Raw genomic sequence first — 20642 nt, forward strand, 5'->3', positions numbered from 1 at the left:
AATCGTCTGCAATTTAGTTGTGCAGGTGACAAACAAACGCACCGACAAACAAACATAAGCGAAGTCTTTACAATTCCCGCAGCGTTATTCCGCTATTCGCACCCCACATATGTACATATGTACAGTGTACATACATAAGTATTTCGATATTTTTGCCAGTGCACAGTGGGTCAAGGGCTCACAATAAATGTTCCTTCCAAACAAACAAATTTAAAGTCCGTAATTCTTTACATAAGTCCGACCATCCGATATAATAAATATTTATTGACTTTGCCTATCCGACAGTGTGAACTTATATATTCACAATCTTGATTGGTTCCTAAACTCCAATTGGATTCTAGCCCGTTTCCTTACTTCTGAATTAAAAATTTAAAATTATTTAACGTCATGGCAACATCAGTCAAATCCGCTTTAACCCGATTTATGGCCACAGCTGACTGTCTGATCCACTTTTAAGCCACTGTGAACGCTCCAGGTGTTATCCGCCTGTAAAATCCGTCGCGATCACTTCAATTCCTTGTGACAAACGGTAAAGGCAGCATACGACGTATGCTCCGACTGCATTATAGCTGCAGGCGAGGGCGCCGCAGACACGAAATCCATACTAAAATCCAAGTATTACCAAACGTACTCCACCTATGAAATGTTTGCCGCGCAACTCATGGAACAAATCCAAAAAGGCTCCCCCCAACTACCTCAAGCTCCAGTAACTCCGTTCCAAAATTCCACGTCTTATGGATGTCGGCTCCCTCCTATCGACACAGAGGTTTTCTTTGGCGATTATCTTCGCTGGCCGACTTTCCGGGGCCTTTACACGGCAATATACATAGACAATCCGAGTCTAACGCCCGTTGAAAAATTATTCCACTTAAATTAAAAAACAAGTGGCGAAGCTCATTCCATAGTTTCGAGATCCCCACTCACCAATGATGGCTTTCGCTCAGCCTGGAAAAACCTAACTGAGCGTTTCGAAAATAAGCGATTGCAGGTGAACAGTCACCTGAAAACACTTTTCAATGTGCCATCCATAGCACAGGAGTCAGGAGCAGCCTTAAAGGAACTTCAACGCACTTTTCAAGGTTGCTTAACTTTCTTTAAATTTTCCGGTGTTAGTATTGAGAATTGGGACCCTACCCTGGTTTATATGTGCTCGACAAAACTACCAAAGCTCACCCTCTCATTATGGGAGCAATCCATCCAAAATAAAGCCGAAATTCCTACGTGGCTTGAGCTTGATTCCTATTTGACAGATAGTTTCCAATCTGCCAATTTCCTCCAAGAAATTCAAAATCCACTGGGTAGAAACTTAAAATCCACTGGCCAGAAACTCAAAATCCACATGGGCAGAAATTACAAAGTCCGCGGATTCAATTTCTGTAGGAGATGGAATGAAAGTCAACATGAGAGATCTGGACTAAATTATAATTTATATATACAGCAGCATTATTTCCAAAAGTATATCATAATTATACCCTTGCAGAGGGTATATTGATTTCAGTCAGAAGTTTGCAACGCAGTGAAGGAGACGTTTCCGACCCCATAAATTATATATATTCTTGATCAGCATGGCTAGATGAGTCGATCTAGCCATGTCCGTCTGTCCGTCTGTCCGTCCGTTTCTACGCAAACTAGTCTCTCAGTTTTAAAGCTATCGGGCTGAAACTTTCCCAAAAGTCTTATATCTTTTGCAGGTAGTATATAAGTCGGAACCAGCCGGATCGGACAACTATATCTTATAGCTCCCACAGGAAAAATCTGAAAAAAAAAATTTAAAAATTATATCTTTGGTGTTTTTCAGCTTATAACCTCTTAAGCTTGGAAATAACATTTTTTATTAGTTTTGAATTAAATTTTATCGAAATCGGACGACTATATCATATAGCTGCCATAGGAACGATCGGAAAATTGATGGAAAAATAATATGAAACAAATTATAACTTCGGTGTTTTTCAACATATAACCTCCTACGCTTGGAAATAACATTTTTTGTATTTTTAAATATTAATTAATAAATAATAAACTGTGATTGATAAATCAAATATCAGCATACAATTTCCAATAAATATTTTTTGGGTATTCCAATACTTTAAAAAACTTTCAGTATTTGCTTTTCAGTATTGCGCTTTTTTGTTCCGGTCACTCTATTTTACAAAGCGCGCGTTCACAGGAGATTCATGGAAGTAAATTTAATTTAAATATTTCTCTATAAATATAATAGTTCTTATACATTTTAGGAATTATGAATCCGTGCTACCCAACATCGTATCCGCCGGGGTATGCCCCTGCACCGTACCAGGGACAGTACCCGGCACCATACCGGGTAATCTACGCCCCGCAGCCGTACGGCTACTATCCCCCGCCCCCGCCCCCTCCTGCTCCTGCCGCTGGTCCGTACTTTTACCAGTACGGACACCCCTATCAGCGGTGGTACGCGGGAGGGGCTAACGGGCGCCGCCGGCGCCCCCCACACCATAAGGGCACACAGGCGCTACCGGAATGATGCTGGTCCGGCACCTGCCGCTGCACCTGCAGCCGGACCTGCAGCTGCACCTGCAGCAGGAACCGAACTTTCTGTTGAAAGAATGAATATTAACAACTAACATGTATATTAACTAAAATTATAATAAAATAAAAGAAAACATTAAACAATATTAACTGTCTAACTGTAGGATTGAATTTACGTTGCTTTTCAGTGATATTTATCTAACAGCCACATTTTTCCGCAGAATTCCAGGAGGCTTTCAACCTGTTCGACTACCGCAGCGATGGCAAGATCCAGCTGAGGCAGGTGGGCTAGTGCCTGAGGGCCCTGGGCCAGAACCCCACGGATTCGGACGTGAAGAAGTGCTGTAACGAACTGATTTTGTATGTCTGCTCGGTACGAGATTCGTGCGGCTAGCTCAGAAGATTGTGTGTTCGTCCCACCAAATTTATATGACGTGACTGCCCCGTAGATCAGTGAGAAAAACAAGGGGTTCAAATGGTAACAGTGGGATTTATTCTCGTGGTATTGGTACAGCGGGTGTGTGGCTGGACTGGCTTCTGTATCTCCTTGCTCTGGTTTCGCCGGCTGCTGGTGCTCCTCCTTCTGGCTCGTCGACGCGTTGACTCGGCTTCCGCTTGGCTCCTGGGTCTCGGGACGCTCGTAGTGGCCGCCACTGCTCGCTCGCCGACGCGCTGCCTCGGGGTCGCTTGTTGCGCCTTAGACTCGCAGGGAGTTCGGCCTTGTGGGCTTAGGGAAGCGTCACCGTTCTCAGACTAGGGTGAACAAGCCTTGCTCTCCAGGCCGGCGCCTTTCGAGGCAATACCTGTCCCTTGCTCTGTCCCGGACGGTCCCGCTAGGTTCTTGCTCAGATCGCGCTGACAGTCCAGGCTGTCGCCAGGAGGCTACCTAGCAGTTCACTTTGCTTTACGCCTAGCGCGGACGAACGTTCCACCCGACTTCACCCTACTGCTTATCGTCCGTGACGCGCCTGCGCTCCCCAATGAGCTCCGCGCGGCGATGGTAACGTGGCTGCCGGAAATGTCTGCTGGCGTCGCTGCTGATGTCCTCTGCGTTGTCTCCTGACCAGTAGCTTGTCGTTCTTGCACTCGGGGAGTTGGGCGGTTGCTGTTCAGGAACTTCGCCGGTAATCGCAGGGCTCTCCAGGCGATCGCCTCTTGAAACCGCAAATCGATCTACCGCTCGTCCGTCACGCCAGGTCCTGCTTGGTCGGGCGAGGTACGCTGGGTCCCAGACAACTTTCCTCCCCAAACTGACGGTTCTTCGTCGTAGGACTCTTCCGCTTGTCTCTGACAGACCCGCCGGGCGACTCGCCAGGGTGTGCTCGTGACAAAGTTGGAAAACGAACGCCTTGACTTAGCCGTGTGATGCCTTCCGGAACTCAGCCACTTGTGTCTCAATTCGGGGATTCCTGATGTCCCAATCCCGATCGTCTCGACGTGGCGATCTTGCTCCTTGTGTGCTTCCCACGGCGCTGCTTCCGACGACTCGCTTGGTTGTAGCTCCTTCGTAGATTACTTGCTTGACTGATTGTTCACTTGGTACTTTGACTGATCTTGAAGGTTTGACTCCTCGTGATCGACTGATCCAGCTGCCAGCGCTCTGCGGCTTTATATAGGGTCTCCGGGAACCGTTATTTCCCTTTTGCGCACGGCACGCTGGATCTCTCCACTCCGGGTCCAAAGTTCGTGCCTCCTGGTTGACCCACTTGTCCTTCACGTACCGCTTCCAACCGATGCTCTGCCCACAGCTGCCGTCCCGCTGATTCCCACGATGTTTGTGGCACACCTGTGTGCCACTCCACTGCCGAGATGTGGCCCTTCTTCTCCCGGTCCAAAGTTCACGGGAGAGTCCAAAGTCCGGTGGAGTTCCGTTATCCTCTTTTGCACACGGCACTCTTGCTCTGCCGGCGAAGTCTCCATTCTCTCTCGATCTCCATCCTTGGTCTCCAAACTCTCTCGCTCTCCTTCATTGGTCTCCAAACTCTCTCGCTCTCCTTCGTTGGTCTCCAAACTCTCTCGATCTCCACCCTTGGTCTCCAAAGTCTCTTGTTCTCCATCCAAGTCTCCAAACTCTCTTCGCCGCGCCGTTACTACGCGAATTCGCCGCGTATCTGGTAAGCGGCCGGCCCTCTGCTACTGCTTCTATTTGTGGGGAGTTATTCAACTCCTCACTTTCCCCCCTTACTTCGGGAAACATTTAAAACTGGTTCCTACTCGCCGGCGTTTCCTTGCTTATCCTAGCCTTCGAGTCCTTGTGATTCCCGCGGCGCTCCCTCGTTGCTCTCTCGATGCTCCCTCGAAGCTCTTAACTCCGTTGAGTTTCCACAGCGTTGGTCATCCTCCTCGTAGCAACTTAAATCTCCCGCGCCGATATTCTCCCTGGCTCCACTGGGACATCGATACTCATGGGCTATCGATCTCCAGCTCGCAGCTCATTGCTGCGTTCTACTCCTTTTATTCGCTTCCTCCGCCTGGTCACACCATTCGTGAGTGATCGATGTGCGTTATCGATATCGGCGGTGCGGCGTTGCCACCTTCTCGTTGCGATATTTCCACCTTTGGCCGATATTACCATTTTCGTGTACCCATCGATCGCACTATCGTCTAGTGCCAATCGATCGCCTATCGAGGCGCCCCCTTCCCTGGCTCGTGGTGATTTCGCAATTTTCATAGGTAAGTTTCTTTTGCATTTCCTTTACTCCTTCTCATCTTATCCTTCTCTCTCCTTTCGTCCTCTCTCGCCCTTCACTCGTCCTCTATCGGCTGCATCGGAATCCATATTGGCAGCTCTCGAGAGCGGGTGCGGAGAGGACTTCGCATTCACTTTGCAATCGGGACAGCAGGTAAGTATTCGACGTTCATTTCTTCTTCCTGGGGTGTCCTTTGGGTATCGTTGGGCTATCCCTAGGGTGTCCTTCGGGTGTTGTTGGGGTATTCTTGGTGACGTGATGTGCTTTCGCTACTGTTGTTGTCGACCTTGTCCGTGTCCTTCCCGCATGGCCTAAACACGGATGACTCTGGCAACTGCCCGACGCTGAATCTCGTTGCCACTGCGGGTGGATCCCTATACGTTACCCGTATCCTTGTGATGTTTTGTAAGTGTCCCTTCCGCCTGGCGTAATCGCGGATGACTCTGGCAACTGCCCGACGCTGAATCCTGTTGCCTTGCGGGTGGATCCCTATATGTTATCCGTATCCTTGTGCTGTTTTGTAAATGTCCCTTCCGCCTGGCGTAATCGCGGATGACTCTGGCAACTTCCCGACGCTGAATCCTGCTGCCTTGCGGTTGGATCCCTATATGTTACCCGTATCCTTGTGCTGTTTTGTAAGTGTCCCTTCCGCCTGGCGTGATCGCGGATGACTCTGGCAACTGCCCGACGCTGAATCCTGCTGCCTTGCGGTTGGATCCCTATATGTTACCCGTATCCTTATGACCTATATTTATGGTTGATCTTCCTGCGTGGCGTTTGGATGACTCTCGCTTCGGCCTGACGCATAATCCTTTGGCCTCGCAGTCTGGATCAACGAGAAATCCTTATCCATGTCCTTGTGCTATCCTGATTGTCCTTTCCGTGTGGCGTATGGATGACTCTCGCTTCGGCCTGACGCCTAATCCTGTCGCCTCGTACCTGTTGTTAGACATCTGACGCTTCTGCTGTCTGCTCGTTTTGTTGTTGCTTGAGCTCGCCAACGTGACTGTGTGTGGTGAATTTTGCAGATCACTGTAGAGACGAAATCTACCACCTGGTAAGGGCCATCGTACCTCGGGGCTAGTTTTGCAGCGAATCCTTCAGCCGCTTTGGACAGGTGATGTTCCTTGGCCCACACTATGTCGCCCACCGCTGGTGACCATTGCCTTCTTCTCAGATTATAGTGTCTGGCTTGGTCCTGGGACGCCTTTTCCATATTTCGCCGTACGATCTCGAATACCTCCCTCAATTTGTTGGCATTTTCCTCAGGGGTCTCCGTAGCTCGTCCAGAGCCTAGGGTTTCCTTATCATATAGGCTACTGGGTAGACGTGGTTCCCTGCCCTGGGTGAGAAACGCCGGTGTATGGCCGGTGAATTCCGATGTGCTCGTGTTCACTGCTAGCATGATCTCCGGCCACTTCTCGTCCCAGTTTCTCTGGTCCAGCCCTGCAAATTGCGCAATCATGGTCTTGACCGTTCTGTTTGCTCGTTCGGTCGGATTCTCTTGTGGTGTGTATGGTGCGGTGAACTGTTGTCTGATACCCATTTCAGCCAGGAAAGTTTTAAAGATGCGACTTGCAAACTGAACTCCGTTGTCCGTTATGACCACCTTCGGGACCCCGTACCTTGCGATTATGCGCTCCCTAAACGCCTTCTTGAGCGACTCTGCTGTCGGACTGCGTAGGGGCACCAGTTCCGTCCATTTCGAAAACCTGTCTATCATGACCAGCAGCATTTGGTTCCCGTGCTTAGATCTTGGTAGGGGTCCAACGAAGTCTGCACATACCGTGGCCCATGGTTCCTCCGGCACTTGGGTCAACATCTTCCCGACAGCCTGCATCTGATTGGGCTTAAACCGCATGCAAATCTCGCATTTTCGTACTTGGGCTCGGGCGTCTCTATGCATGCCTGGCCAGTAGTATCGGGCTGCCAATCGTGCAATTGTCCTTCGGCTTCCTACGTGTCCCGCGGACGGTGCGTCGTGGTTTTCCCTCAACACTGTTTCTCGTAGCGACTTTGGGACGCACATCTTCCATGACGCGACGTCTTCACTGCCTGCTCGGTGAGGTATGTTTCTGTACAGTGTCTCACCATCCATAACATAGTCCGGGTACTTCTGCGGTTGGGTCCTTATCTTTTCGCCCATGTCCTTGATCCAGCTGCACCCTCCTGAAGTTATTGTTGCCGATGCCTCTTTTAATCCTCGTAGCGTCTCTGGTAGTGGTTGTCTCATTAATGCGTCGGCCACCACGTTTAGCTGACCCTTTCTGTACGCTATCTCAAAGTCGTACTGTTGTAGCTCCAGGGCCCATCTGGCGATCCTTCCTGAAGGGCTTTCGATGCTGTTGAGCCACTTCAGGGCCATGTGGTCGGTTACTACCTTAAAGTGGTAACCTTCCAGATATGGCCTGAGCTTCCGGATCGCCCAGACGATCGCCAAACACTCCTTCTCCGTTGTCGAATAGTTCTTTTCCGCGCCGTTCAGTGTTCGGCTCGAGTAGGAGATTACTCTTTCGCCCTTTTCGGTGTCCTGGGTCAATATCGCTCCGATGCCGTAGTCGCTGGCGTCTGTTTGTAGGATGAAAGTTCTACTAAAGTCCGGGCATGCTAGCACTGGATCTGCCACGAGTCTTGCCTTAACCTCCTCAAACGCCATCTGGTGCTCTGGTGTCCACTCCCACTTACTGCCTTTGCGCAGCAGGTCGTTCAGGGGTTTGACGATTCTGGAAAAATCTGGTACAAATCGGCGGTACCACGACTCTACTCCTAGGTATTGCCGGAGCTCTTTGACCGTCGATGGCGGTTCTAGTTCGGCGATGGCGGCTACTTTTTCTGGATCTGTTCCTATTCCCTCGCTAGTCACTCGATGTCCCAGGTACAGCAGCTCCTTTTTGAAGAATTGGCATTTTTCTGGATTCAGCCTCAGGTTTGCCTCCTTTAGACGCCGGAACACATCCCTCAGGTTTCTTTTGTGTTCTTCCAGCGTGCGACCGATCACTATTATGTCATCCTGGTAAGCGAATGCGTGAGGTGACATCTCGGGGCCAATTACTTGGTCCAAGACTCGCTGAAACGTTGCCGACGCCGAGTGAAGTCCGAATGGCATTACCCTCCACTGAAACAGACCTTTGCCTGGTACCGTAAACGCTGTATATTGCCTGCTACTTTCTTCCAGTGGGATCTGCCAGTATCCATCCTTCAGGTCCAAACTGCTGATGTACCGCGCTTCTCTTAGTTGATCTAGGATGTAGTTTATGCGGGGCATTGGGTAGGCATCCTTCACTGACTTCGCGTTGATCTGCCTGAAGTCGACACACAGTCTCCACTTGCCTGTCTTCTTTTTCACCATCACGATGGGGGAGCTGTATGGGCTCTTTGAATGCTCTATGAACCCCATTTAGAGAAGCTCGTCCACCTTTGCGTTGATTTCTCCTTGAATTTTTGGGTTCTTTGGGTAGTATCTCTGCTTGATTGGCTTGTCGTCCTTCATTTTGATCTGGTGTTCTGCCATATTCGATGTTCCCGACATTGTGCTAAAGTCTGTCAGCTCTGTTTCAAGGAACGCTGTAGTATCGTCCAACTCGTTTACTTGTTGAACGACTGCTACTGATAGCTTCTTCTCGAGCCAACCATTGTGTCGGTTCCTGGCTGGTATTACTATCTCGTGTCCAGCACACCTTATCTCGGTTCCGACTTGTTTCAGGAAGTTCCATCCCAACACTAACGGATCCACTACCCCGGGTAAAATCAACAGGCTCATGGTCACTTGTTTGTTGCCGAATTTGACCTCCACCTCGAGCTGCGCATCAATTCCGCCGCACCTTCCATCTGCCAACCTAACTTGCCGTCTCGTCCTGGTAATCTTTCCTAGAGCAGCAATATTGTCCGCCAATTCTTCGCTAACGAAGCTTGCCGTTGCTCCGGTGTCGATTGTGGCTTTGTAGCTTTTCCCACCAATCATCACAGCTGCGGACAACTGCTGCTCCTCCTCGATTAGCTTGCCCGTTAGTTTGGAGAGGTGGCATTGTGCGATCCCCGCTCGCTTCTCTGCGGCTGAGATCGCTGGCCATTTCCCGATCGTTGCCAGCAATCGACGCTCCTAACACCCACCTTGCCGCATATCCAGCAAAACAGCAGCCGCTGGTTTCGACATCCTCTAGCCCAGTGTCCGTTCCCACCGCATTTCCGACAGGCCTCCTGCGGGTCTGTGATATGGGTGCTATCTTGTGGCCTCTGTGTGTTGCTTGGCGGCCTCCACAAGGTATTGTTTGGCTGTCTCTGTTGCTGTGGAGGTGATGCCCAATGGCCTCCGCGTGGTGCTTCTGTTGCCTGCTGTCGTCTGGCTTGGCGTGGTGGTGACCATTGGTCGTTTCCTCGTGTGTCCTGGTTATCTACTTCCTCGCATCTCCTGCATGTCACCTGTGCTGGTGACGCTGACTTTGTCTTTGAGAACTTGTTCTCTTGTGCGAAGACTTCCCGTTTCTTTTCAAGTTCTTCGTACTCATCGGCTAGGATCATTAGCGTGTCCAGGTCCGGCACATTGTATGCTCTTAAGAACATCCGTAGGCTTGGGGTGCAGTTCTCTTTAATGACCCTTAACGTCTCTTTCGTAGAATAGTTAAGTGGCCTCACCATCGTCTGCATATCGATCATGTAGTCCTTGAACGACTCGCTGAAGCCTTGCTTCCTTTGCCGGACCTGGTCCGCCAGCCTGGTGAAGAAATCTCTTGGCAGGAAATATGTGTGGAAACTCTCAATGAATTCTGCCCAAGTTCTCCACTGCTTATTGTTGGCGATGAACCATTTCAAAGCCCTTCCTTTTAGCAACTCCGGCATCGCTCGAGGGATCATATCAAGCTCCAAACCGTACGTGTTGGCGGACCATTCTACCTGCTCCAGGAACTCGAATGGTTTTTCCGCCCCGTCGAACCTGAACGACCATTCGCGGACCTGTTTAGCGACCTTTGCATAGTCCGACTGGCTTGGTCTCGGGGTCAGCGCTGCTGTTTTCTTTTCTTGGCTTGATTCTCTCCTGTGGGCCTCTTTTTGCATATTGTCAATGCTCAGGCTTGCCACCGGGTTTTCCCCTTCAGCGTTCGTTAGCGTAATGCTTGGGCCGGCTCTGTCGTAGTATGTTGCCTCCAGCTCGGCCCAGATGTCGACGAGTTGTGGATCATTCTCTGTTTCGGAGTAGTATTCCGATAGTGCCTTCCTCATGTCGTCTAGCCTTCCCTCCAGGGCGACATTGAGCCTCTGTGCGACATGGGCGAAGTCTTTCTTCTTGAGGCGGTAAATCCACTTCTTTCCCATTTTTACTGTGCTGTTCTCACTGTTGGGACAATCACGTTGGGCGCCAGATGTAACGAACTGATTTTGTATGTCTCCTCGCTACGAGATTCGTGCGGCTAGCTCAGATTCTCTTGGTGTTGGTACAGCGGGTGTGTGGCTGGACTGGCTTCTGTATCTCCTTGCTCTGGTTTCGCCGGCTGCTGGTGCTCCTCCTTCTGGCTCGTCGACGCGTTGACTCGGCTTCCGCTTGGCTCCTGGGTCTCGGGACGCTCGTAGTGGCCGCCACTGCTCGCTCGCCGACGCGCTGCCTCGGGGTCGCTTGTTGCGCCTTAGACTCGCAGGGAGTTCGGCCTTGTGGGCTTAGCGTCACCGTTCTCAGACTAGGGTGAACAAGCCTTGCTCTCCAGGCCGGCGCCTTTCGAGGCAATACCTGTCCCTTGCTCTGTCCCGGATGGTCCCGCTAGGTTCTTGCTCAGATCGCGCTGACAGTCCAGGCTGTCGCCAGGAGACTGCCTAGCAGTTCACTTTGCTTTACGCCTAGCGCGGACGAACGTTCCATCCGACTTCACCCTACTGCTTATCGTCCGTGACGCGCCTGCGCTCCCCAATGAGCTCCGCGCGGCGATGGTAACGTGGCTGCCGGAAATGTCTGCTGGCGTCGCTGCTGATGTCCTCTGCGTTGTCTCCTGACCAGTAGCTTGTCGTTCTTGCACTCGGGGAGTTGGGCGGTTGCTGTTCAGGAACTTCGCCGGTAATCGCAGGGCTCTCCAGGCGATCGCCTCGGACCGCTCGTCCGTCACGCCAGGTCCTGCTTGGTCGGGCGAGGTACGCTGGGTCCCAGACAACTTCGTCGTAGGACTCTTCCCCTTGTCTCTGACAGACCCGCCGGGCGACTCGCCAGGGTGTGGTCGTGACAAAGTTGGAAAACGAACGCCTTGACTTAGCCGAGTGATGCCTTCCGGAACTCAGCCACTTGTGTCTCAATTTGGAGATTCCTGATGTCCCAATCCCGAACGTCTCGACGTGGCGATCTTGCTCCTTGTGTGCTTCCCACGGCGCTGCTTCCGACGACTCGCTTGGTTGTAGCTCCTTCGTAGATTACTTGCTTGACTGATTGTTCACTTGGTACTTTGACTGATCTTGAAGGTTTGACTCCTCGTGATCGACTGATCCAGCTGCCAGTGCTCTGCGGCCTTATATAGGGCCTCCGGGAACCGTTATTTCCCTTTTGCGCACGGCACGCTGGATCTCTTCATTCCGGGTCCAAAGTTCGTGCCTCCTGGTTGACCCACTTGTCCTTCACGTACCGCTTCCAACCGATGCTCTGCCCACAGCTGCCGTCCCGCTGATTCCCACGATGTTTGTGGCACAGCTGTGTGCCACTCCACTGCCGAGATGTGGCCCTTCTTCTCCCGGTCCAAAGTTCACGAGAGAGTCCAAAGTCCGGTGGAGTTCCGTTATCCTCTTTTGCACACGGCACTCTTGCTCTGCCCGCGAAGTCTCCATTCTCTCTTGATCTCCATCCTTGGTCTCCAAACTCTCTCGCTCTCCTTCATTGGTCTCCAAACTCTCTCGCTCTCCTTCGTTGGTCTCCAAACTCTCTCGATCTCCACCCTTGGTCTCCAAAGTCTCTTGTTCTCCATCCAAGTCTCCAAACTCTCTTCGCCGCGCCGTTACTACGCGAATTCGCCGCGTATCTGGTAAGCGGCCGGCCCTCTGCTACTGCTTCTATTTGTGGGGAGTTATTCAACTCCTCACAGTGCACCCACCAGCTGAAACCCGACGAGCGCATCTCGTTCTAGGTGTTCCTACCTATTTACCAAGCGATCTCGAAGGCCCGTTCTGGCGATACGGCCGATGACTTTATCGAGGGACTGCGTCACTTTGACAAGGACGCCAGCGGCTACATCTCCTCCGCCGAGCTGCGCCACCTGCTGACCACGCTGGGCGAGAAGCTGACTAACGAGGAGGTGGAGCAGCTGCTGGCCAACATGGAGGACCAGCAGGGCAACATCAACTACGAGGAGTTTGTTCGCATGGTCATGAGCAGCTAGGCCGGCCGGGTCCTTCCGATTCCAACTGTTTGGCACCACGACAATAGAATTAACACACACTATCCAACACAACAGCAACACTGAAACAACTGCCAAGATAGCCGATCCGTTCATTCCGCCAGAAGTTCCAACTACGTGATTCCAACTTAGACATTCTTATCCCGGCTGAAGAACAAATTCTGTTTTGCAGACCAAGGACAACGACCAAGGATATCGAGATATATATACATACACAGAGAGAATTCTGACGTTCTAATCTGAGTTGAAAATGTTCTTAAAATGAGAACGCCATTTTTATACCCGTTACTCGTAGAGTAAAAGGGTATACTAGATTCGTCGGAAAGTATGTAACAGGCAGAAGGAAGCGTTTCCGACCCCATAAAGTATATATATTTTTGATCAGGATCACTAGCCGAGTCGATCTAGCCATGCCCGTCTGTCCGTCTGTCTGTCTGTCCGGATGAACGCTGAGATCTTGGAAACTATAAGAGCTAGGCTATTGAGATTTGGCGTGCAGATTCCTGAGCTTCTTACGCAGCGCAAGTTTGTTTCAGTAGAGTGCCACGCCCACTCTAACGCCCACAAACCGCCCAAAACTGTGGCTCCTACAGTTTTGATGCTAGAGAAAAAATTTAAACTGAAATGAATTGTTCTCATCAATACCTATCGATTGACGCAAAAAAAAAGTTTGCCACGTCCACTCTAACGCCCACAAACCGCCCACAAACTTCAAAAAATCGTTAGTATGAACGCGGATATCTCAGAAACTATCAAAGATAGAGAATTGGGATTTCAGATTTAGAATCCGTAGCCTTGTACGCATCACAAGTTTGTTACGCGAATGTGCCTCGCCCACTTTAACGCCCACAAGCCGCCCAAGCCTGTGGAGCCCACAATTTTCACGCTAGATAAAAAAATTTAACTGAAATGTATTGGTCTCGTCAATACCTCTCGATTGATTTTGCCACGCCCACTCTTACGCCCATAACGCTTAAAACTGTCTACCGCCGGTAGGTGGCGCATTTCAATCTCGCTTTGCTGCTTGCATATCTCCATTTCCCTTTGGTCCCTTTAGCGGAGTAACGGGTATCTGATAGTCGAGGTACTCGACTATAGCATTCTTCCTTGTTTGAGCTCAAAATGCTCTCTTTGTGATTGAATCAAGTTGAGTTTGTACCTAAAATTTGGTTAAACAAAAATTGTTCTTAAAACAAGAACGAAATGTTATACATTTATCACGTGGTTCTTAAATCAAATTCAATTTGTTCTCAGAAACCCAATATTCTCAAAATGTTCTTAAAGTAAGAACGGAAAGGATTAAAAATAGAACGAAAAGTGAGTTGCTTTCGACTTGAAATGGTATGTTGCGCATTTTTTATAACGCGTTAGTATCTTTCGGTTAACAGTTAGCACGCGTTAGACCCTTCTTCTTTGCTCTTCTTCTTCTAAACCATTCGTCTGCGTTTCGATTTGTTTGTACCGCATATATTGCAAAAAGTTTAAAGTGATGGAAAGTGAAAGTGACGAGCAGTTGTTAAAGTTCCTAAAGGATATTGAAATGGAGTCCGTAAGGAAATTCCTTGAAGGTTAGTATAAATTCCGAAGTACTTAGAGCTTTAAAATAAAATACACTTTTACAGCTCTATTTATCTTTTCTTTGCAGTAAAATCTATGTATGTATGCATGTATGGAATGTACATACACATGCAAGTGTTTGCTGAATGGTTTTTTAAGATTGGCTGCATTGAAGTGTAAGTGTTTTTCTCAAGAATTTGGTAAGGACAAATTCGTTCTTGTTTATGTGTTCTACATACATATCTGTATGTATATATAAACATATGTAAACAAAAACACTTATAATTATCAGAAAATCATAAAAAAACTTATAGTTACTCTCATATTTATAATTTTATTTTCAGCGCACCCTTACATTACATTAGTTTAGATTTATATATTTATAAGCATTTATATGTACCATAATGTTATGGTATAAAATAACTGCCACCAACTTAATAAAAATATAAAACTATTAAAAACTAAATAAACTTATTTTTGCGTTTTTTTGGGACGAGTGTTCAATTTTAAATAATTTTTCCTTTTAATATAAGCTTAAAATGTTCTTCTTTTGATCCCAAATTCAGATAAAATCAATATCAAAATGTTATCATATTGATCCAAATATGTTCTTAAATTAAAACCAAAATCAACTTTAAAATGGAACGAAATCAACTCATTTCACTTTTTTAGTTCCTACCATTTCGTTCTAGATTTAGGAACATTCGGATCAAAATAAGAACATTTGTGCTTACACGGTATTTAAGAACAAATGTGCTCAAATCAATTACAATGTTCTTGGTTTTTCCTCTCTGTATACAGGGGAAAGTCCTTAATAAGCAGCTGAAAACTGAAGCAAACTGAAAACAGAGATTGGAGCTTCTCTCTCTTCCAAAACTAACCATCGATGTAGACATAGATTCATTATTAACCATAACTTATCACCGCGTCTGTGAATGTGAGTATTATTCTAAATGGAAACTAGAAGGTTAACCAGCAATTATCACCAAGTGCAGGCGTCCTTTTGTACCAATCACACTTGATACATATATTATATTTCAGTGGAAATCAGCGAGAGTATCACGAAAAAATATTTCTAAATTAAATTTGATAAGCGCTTCGATACGGTTCACGACATGGTCGCCGACGGGCTAATCAACTTCCACATGCAGCTCCAGCCCCATCATCCAGCAGATAAACCAGCAAACCAATAACTGCTACCAGCAGAGCCCCTACATGACGTTAAACGGACGGAAGCTGAGGGTCCTCTCCAATGAGCTGGGCAAGGCCTCGGCAGCCAAGGAGTCCCCGCCAGTCGAGGAAATGGAGCAAAAGCTCCGAGAGACCGCATCATTTTAAGGTGGGCTCAGCGTAAATGCATAATTTACAACGACGCACCTAAACCAATTAATGTCATCCTGCAGGTAAACACCTTCAAGGGCCTCAACTGGTGCGAGTTCTGTGCCAACTTCCTGTGGGGATTCACCGCACAGGGCGTCAAGTGCGAAGCCTGCGGCTTTGTGGCGCGCAGCAAGTGCTCCGAGCTGGTGCCGCCTAAGTGAGTGCCGGACCTAAAGAGTATACGTGGCGTATTCGGCACTGACTTGACCACCATGGTGCAGCTGGAGCCGCACCACCAGATTCCCTTCGTGATGGGGCGTTGCGTGGAAGAGGTGGAAGCCAGGGGCATGCTGCAGGAGGGGATACACCGGGTGTCCGGGTTGGCCGATGAGATCGAGGCCCTTAAGCTGGCCTTGGATCGGGAGGGCGAGACGACGAACATGTCGGAGACGGCCTACGGAAATTTGAACGTGATTGCCGGGACTCTGAAGCTTTACCTACGCCTGCTCCCAGTGCCGCTCATCACGTTCCAAGCCTACCCCAGCTTCATGGCAGCAGGACGTGAGCTTTACCTACCCCTAAACATGGGTTTGCAGGACCTAGGCACCGGCAAGCAGACGGAGCAGCGGCAGCTCATTGCGGAGGCAGTGCTTCGCCTGCCGCCCGCCCACCACAGCTGCCTGCAGTATATGTGTATGGGGTTCGTTACCTTTACAAACTGTTTCGGAAGACACCACTCTTCCTCATCAGCGATCTTTCCTTTTTAATTATTTGTAATAATAAAATGGAATACGGTAGATCGGACAGTTTGTGAAAACTGCCGAAATGTACTTCATAAATGTATAAGATAATTTTTATATAATAATAAATAAATTTTCTAGGCCTTAGTTATAAAATGACTTACTGTATTGAAAATTTAATTACTTATGCTGTAAAATATTTAGTTTTTTAAACTTATGACAATTCTTATCTGGATAAACTTCATCAGAGTTTGTGTTTGTGCTTTTTAATTGACTTAATGTCACTATTGACTCTTGCACTAAGTTTATCTTTGGCATCCCATTTTATACCCTTGAAGAGGGTATATTGATTTCAGTCAGAAGTTTGCAACGCAGTCAAGGAGACGTTTCCGACCCCATAAAGTATATATATTCTTGATCAGCATGACTAGACGAGTCGATCTAGCCATGTCCGTCTGTCCGTCTGTCCGTCCGTTTCTACGCAAACTAGTCTCTCAGTTTTAAAGCTATTGGGCTGAAACTTTCCCAAAAGTCTTATATCTTTTGCAGGTAGTATATAAGTCGGAACCAGCCGGATCGGACCACTATATCTTATAGCTCCCATAGGAATAATCGAAAAAAAAAATTTTTTAAATTATTTCTTTGGTGTTTTTTAAAATATAACCTCCTAAGCCTGGAAATAACATTTTTTAATTAGTTTTGAATTTTGAATAAAATTTTATCGAAATCGGACGACTATATCATATAGCTGCCATAGGAACGATCAAAAAATTGGTAGAAAAATAATATGAATCAAATTATAGCTTTGGTGTTTTTCCAAAAGTAACCTCCAACGCTTGGACATAACATTTTTTAAGTAGTTCTGAATTTCAAATTTAATTTTATCAAAATCGGACGACTATATCATATAGCTGCCATACGAACGATCGGAAAATTGGTAGGAAACTAATATGAAACACATTATAGCTTCGGTGTTTTTTGACATATTATCTTATACTATTGGGAATATCATTTTTTGTGTTTTCAAATTTAATAATTATAGCTGCAAGGGTATATAAGCTTCGGCTTGCCGAAGCTAACTTCCTTTCTTGTTTCGTGATACCATTTACTGTGCTTATATAAGAGAACTTTTAATAAATGTTTTAAAATACTTTGCCTGTTCAGAGCGCATGGGTCAGCTGACGCAAACCAATAAGAATACTGCTTATTGTTTTCTTCTATGCATTTGCTGACTAAATATTCCGAAATAGTTCGTCGGTTTGGACGCTCTCTAAACTCTTTATCAAATATTTAAACATGGATCACCGTAAATTCGAACATAGCATCATAAGGATTTTTTAAATAAAGCTCTAAAGAACTATAATTTTTTGCCATCCGTTTTGGATTTCATTTCATCCATTGCCTCAATGGAGAGTTTTTGTACACTTTGGGCAACTATCTGCATTTAATTTTTTTAAAATTACGTAACCCAAAAAGTATCTTAAGGCATTACGTTCTCCCAACTTGTCGTCAGGGCAATTTCTTTCCATTGGTGTTATACCCAATGTAGGTTCAACAATTAGATTGTCTTTAACAACTGTGTTGTCTTGCATATTTCCAGTTCTAACATATTTTTGTTAATTTCCTGCATCATTCCTGGTTCATAGGTCCAATCTAAGGAAATGTCAGAATCTGGAATGCAATTTGTGTTCTTTGTAGTATGCTCATTTATAATTTGTGTAGCCCATACATTTCGAAGAGCATACAATAATTGCTGAGGTGTTGGATTTGTAAAATTTCCAAACTTGGATCTTATTAAGCCAAATAAGTTTTCAAAAGGATCTTGGGAAAACCTGTTTAGCCGTAAATATTGTATGCTTTCATTCTGTAAAAGTAGTTCGCATACGTTAATTATTCTTTGGCAACTTTCAATTAGCTTTAAAACGCAAGTTGCAGTTGAATCTTTATTGGTTTTGCGATGACGTAAAAATCGTATATTGGACAAAAAAGCCATGAAATCTTCTAGCTTTGATTTCATTATATTATCTGAACGATATATACCTTCATTTAAAAGGTCAAATCCATCGTTCATTTTTTTCAAAAACTCTGACGTTGCAAGAGCTTTCACTGAACTTTGTAATGTTCCGGCATTTCATAATACATTTATACCATGGCTTACAGTATTTGAAAAAACTTGTGTGGCCAATTTTACGTTCATTTTTTGAAAGTTATTTGGATCAATGTGCCTATCTGTTAGTTTTGGCGCCAGTCGAGACACACCATATGAGTCAATTCTGTAAATCTATTCAATTACCTCCCAAGAGGCGACACTTTTAGATGATTTTTCATCAAATTTTTGTGGGTCTGCAGGTAGCTGCACATCCCTGTTCAAGAAGTTGTTTCTAACACTCTTAAACAAATGAACGTAATCAAAAATGTATTGTGGCCTTGGGCTAGAAATAAGTGTATCCAAAGATCTAAAAGCTACGCAATTCATAGATCCTTGGTCGCCCACTATAACCGTAACATTAAGACCAATATTTCGACAACATTCAAAGGCTCTTTGAAGGATTTTGGCATAATGTTCACCTCGTATAAATTCATTTACGAAGAAAACGCCCAAAACATATTTCCAAGGTTTCACTTGGTCACGGATCATAACCGCAAGCATTCCCTCTGCTGGAGAGGAGTATTGGTCATTTTCAGAATAACCGTCTCCCAAGTCTGTAAATCCAACTACACGGTCAGACTTTTGGACATACTCCAATCCTGACTTGATGCTCATTTCATCAAACAGAATGGTGCAGTTTTTATCTGACTCATTCATACTTTGAACAAATTCTGCCAAAATTTGGACATGTTCTCCTGAAAGGCCAGGTATAAAGTCCTTTAATGGCAACCATCTTCTTAACGAAGACTCAAATGGCATATTGAAGCCTAAATTTAGTCTTAAATTATTGTAAGCCTCAGGGCTATTCATATAAATTTGCAAAAAGAGCCGCTTTTCAGAATCTGTGCAATGAATTCTCTTTTTTTTGGACACAATGTTCTGGAATGAATTGACGTTATCATTCATTCCTGCGCTGCTCTTAATTTTGCTTTCGCACAATTTTGACCATTTCGAAAATGTAGTTTTAAGTTCTTGAATTTCATTGCTGAAATATGTTTTAAGCTGGACGGCTTCTTAACTTTGAGTTAATAAGGAATGATTATGATTTTCCAATTTCGAAATTTTTAAAATAAGGGAATTAATTTAAGCAGCATTATTTCCGAAAGCAAATCATAATTTTTACTTTGCAATGAGTCATTTTCGTTGGAAATGGACAAATTTCTTTTGGACAGCGCATCATTTTGCATTTCCAGAAGGGAAATGTCAGCCTTAAGTGTACACAACTCTACATTGATAATTTTATTTAATTTCTCAATGTTTATTTATTAATGTTTAATTTTGGCATTCAATTTTTTGATCACATTTTTTAATTTTATGTTTTGCAATTTTAAGCCTTTATTAATTCGTGTTAATGCCACATTTATATTTTTAAGAATTATGCCTAATTCTTGTGGTAAAAATTTATGATTTAAAGGAGAGCTCGATCCTAGTGGCAAAAATTTATCATATACTGGAGAGCTCAATCCTTTTTCAAAATACTTATTTTCAGTGGGAGAGCTCAATCCTTTTTCTATATACTTATTTTCAGTGGGAGAGCTCAATCCATTTTCAAGGTACTTATTTTCATTGGGAGAGCTCAATAACTTAAATAATATTGAGCTCGATCTGTCAGTTGTATACTAACATTTGTGAATGTCTCATGAGAAGATGGTGTAATTTAAGGTACTAAATCGATTTTATGGTACTGATTTAGCATTATACCCCTTAAGATATAGTGTCAAATCAAGTTTGGCAAAAAAAGCAACCAAATCGGTTAAGTGTTAACGAAATAGTTATTAAAAACACAAGTGTGCCAATACTTTTGTGCACCTAATTCTGCCTATTGTTTGTTTTAATTTAATTTTATTTTTAATTAATAACTTAGTTAATTTAATTTTAATTTAATTAATTAATTTAATAACTTAGTTTTTAGAGATATTTTATTAAAACAAAATTAATCTGGTAGTAAAATATTCGCCTTATCCAAAAAAATTAGATTGAATTTTATAACACATTTATAAAGGTAGAAAAGCGCACTTGATGTTCAAGATACTAAGTGTGCCAACACTTTTGTTCGCCACTGTACATATAAAAAGCATTACAGCATCTAACTTAAAGTGAAAGATGATAAAAAAACAAGGAAGAACGCTATAGTCGAGTACCTCGACTATCAGATACCCGTTACTCAGCTAAAGGGACCAAAGGAAAATGGAGATATGCAAGCAGCAAATGCGCCACCTACCGGCGGTAGACAGATTTAAGCGTTGTGGGCGTTAGAGTGGGCGTGGCAAAGGTTTTTTAAATTAACCGATAGGTATTGACGAGACCAATACATTTCAGT

General features: G+C 45.6%; 1 protein-coding gene and 1 pseudogene across 1 annotated transcript; both read left to right on the forward strand.

Moving 5' to 3' along the window:
- The first annotated feature begins 2239 nt into the window (after nt 1-2239).
- Nucleotides 2240-12538, forward strand: LOC119558927 (myosin-2 essential light chain-like). Its single transcript, XM_037872127.1, has 3 exons — nt 2240-2387; nt 2727-2788; nt 12287-12538. The coding sequence occupies exons 1-3, from the start codon at nt 2240-2242 to the stop codon at nt 12536-12538; spliced, it is 462 nt and encodes a 153-aa protein (XP_037728055.1).
- Nucleotides 12539-14045: 1507 nt separating this feature from the next.
- The window catches only part of LOC119558928, a 50776-nt pseudogene continuing 44179 nt past the window's right edge, over nt 14046-20642 (forward strand).

The sequence above is a fragment of the Drosophila subpulchrella genome, unplaced genomic scaffold (assembly GCF_014743375.2).
Source record: "Drosophila subpulchrella strain 33 F10 #4 breed RU33 unplaced genomic scaffold, RU_Dsub_v1.1 Primary Assembly Seq15, whole genome shotgun sequence".
Lineage (NCBI taxonomy): Eukaryota > Metazoa > Arthropoda > Insecta > Diptera > Drosophilidae > Drosophila > Drosophila subpulchrella.

Coding starts and splice junctions, on each gene's coding strand:
- LOC119558927 (XM_037872127.1), top strand. CDS start 2,240: ATGAATCCGTGCTACCCAACATCGTATCCGCCGGGGTATGCCCCTGCA. Junction 2,388..2,726: donor CCCTCCTGCTCCTGCCGCTG/GTCCGTACTTTT, acceptor ATTTTTCCGCAG/AATTCCAGGAGGCTTTCAAC. Junction 2,789..12,286: donor GCAAGATCCAGCTGAGGCAG/GTGGGCTAGTGC, acceptor ATCTCGTTCTAG/GTGTTCCTACCTATTTACCA.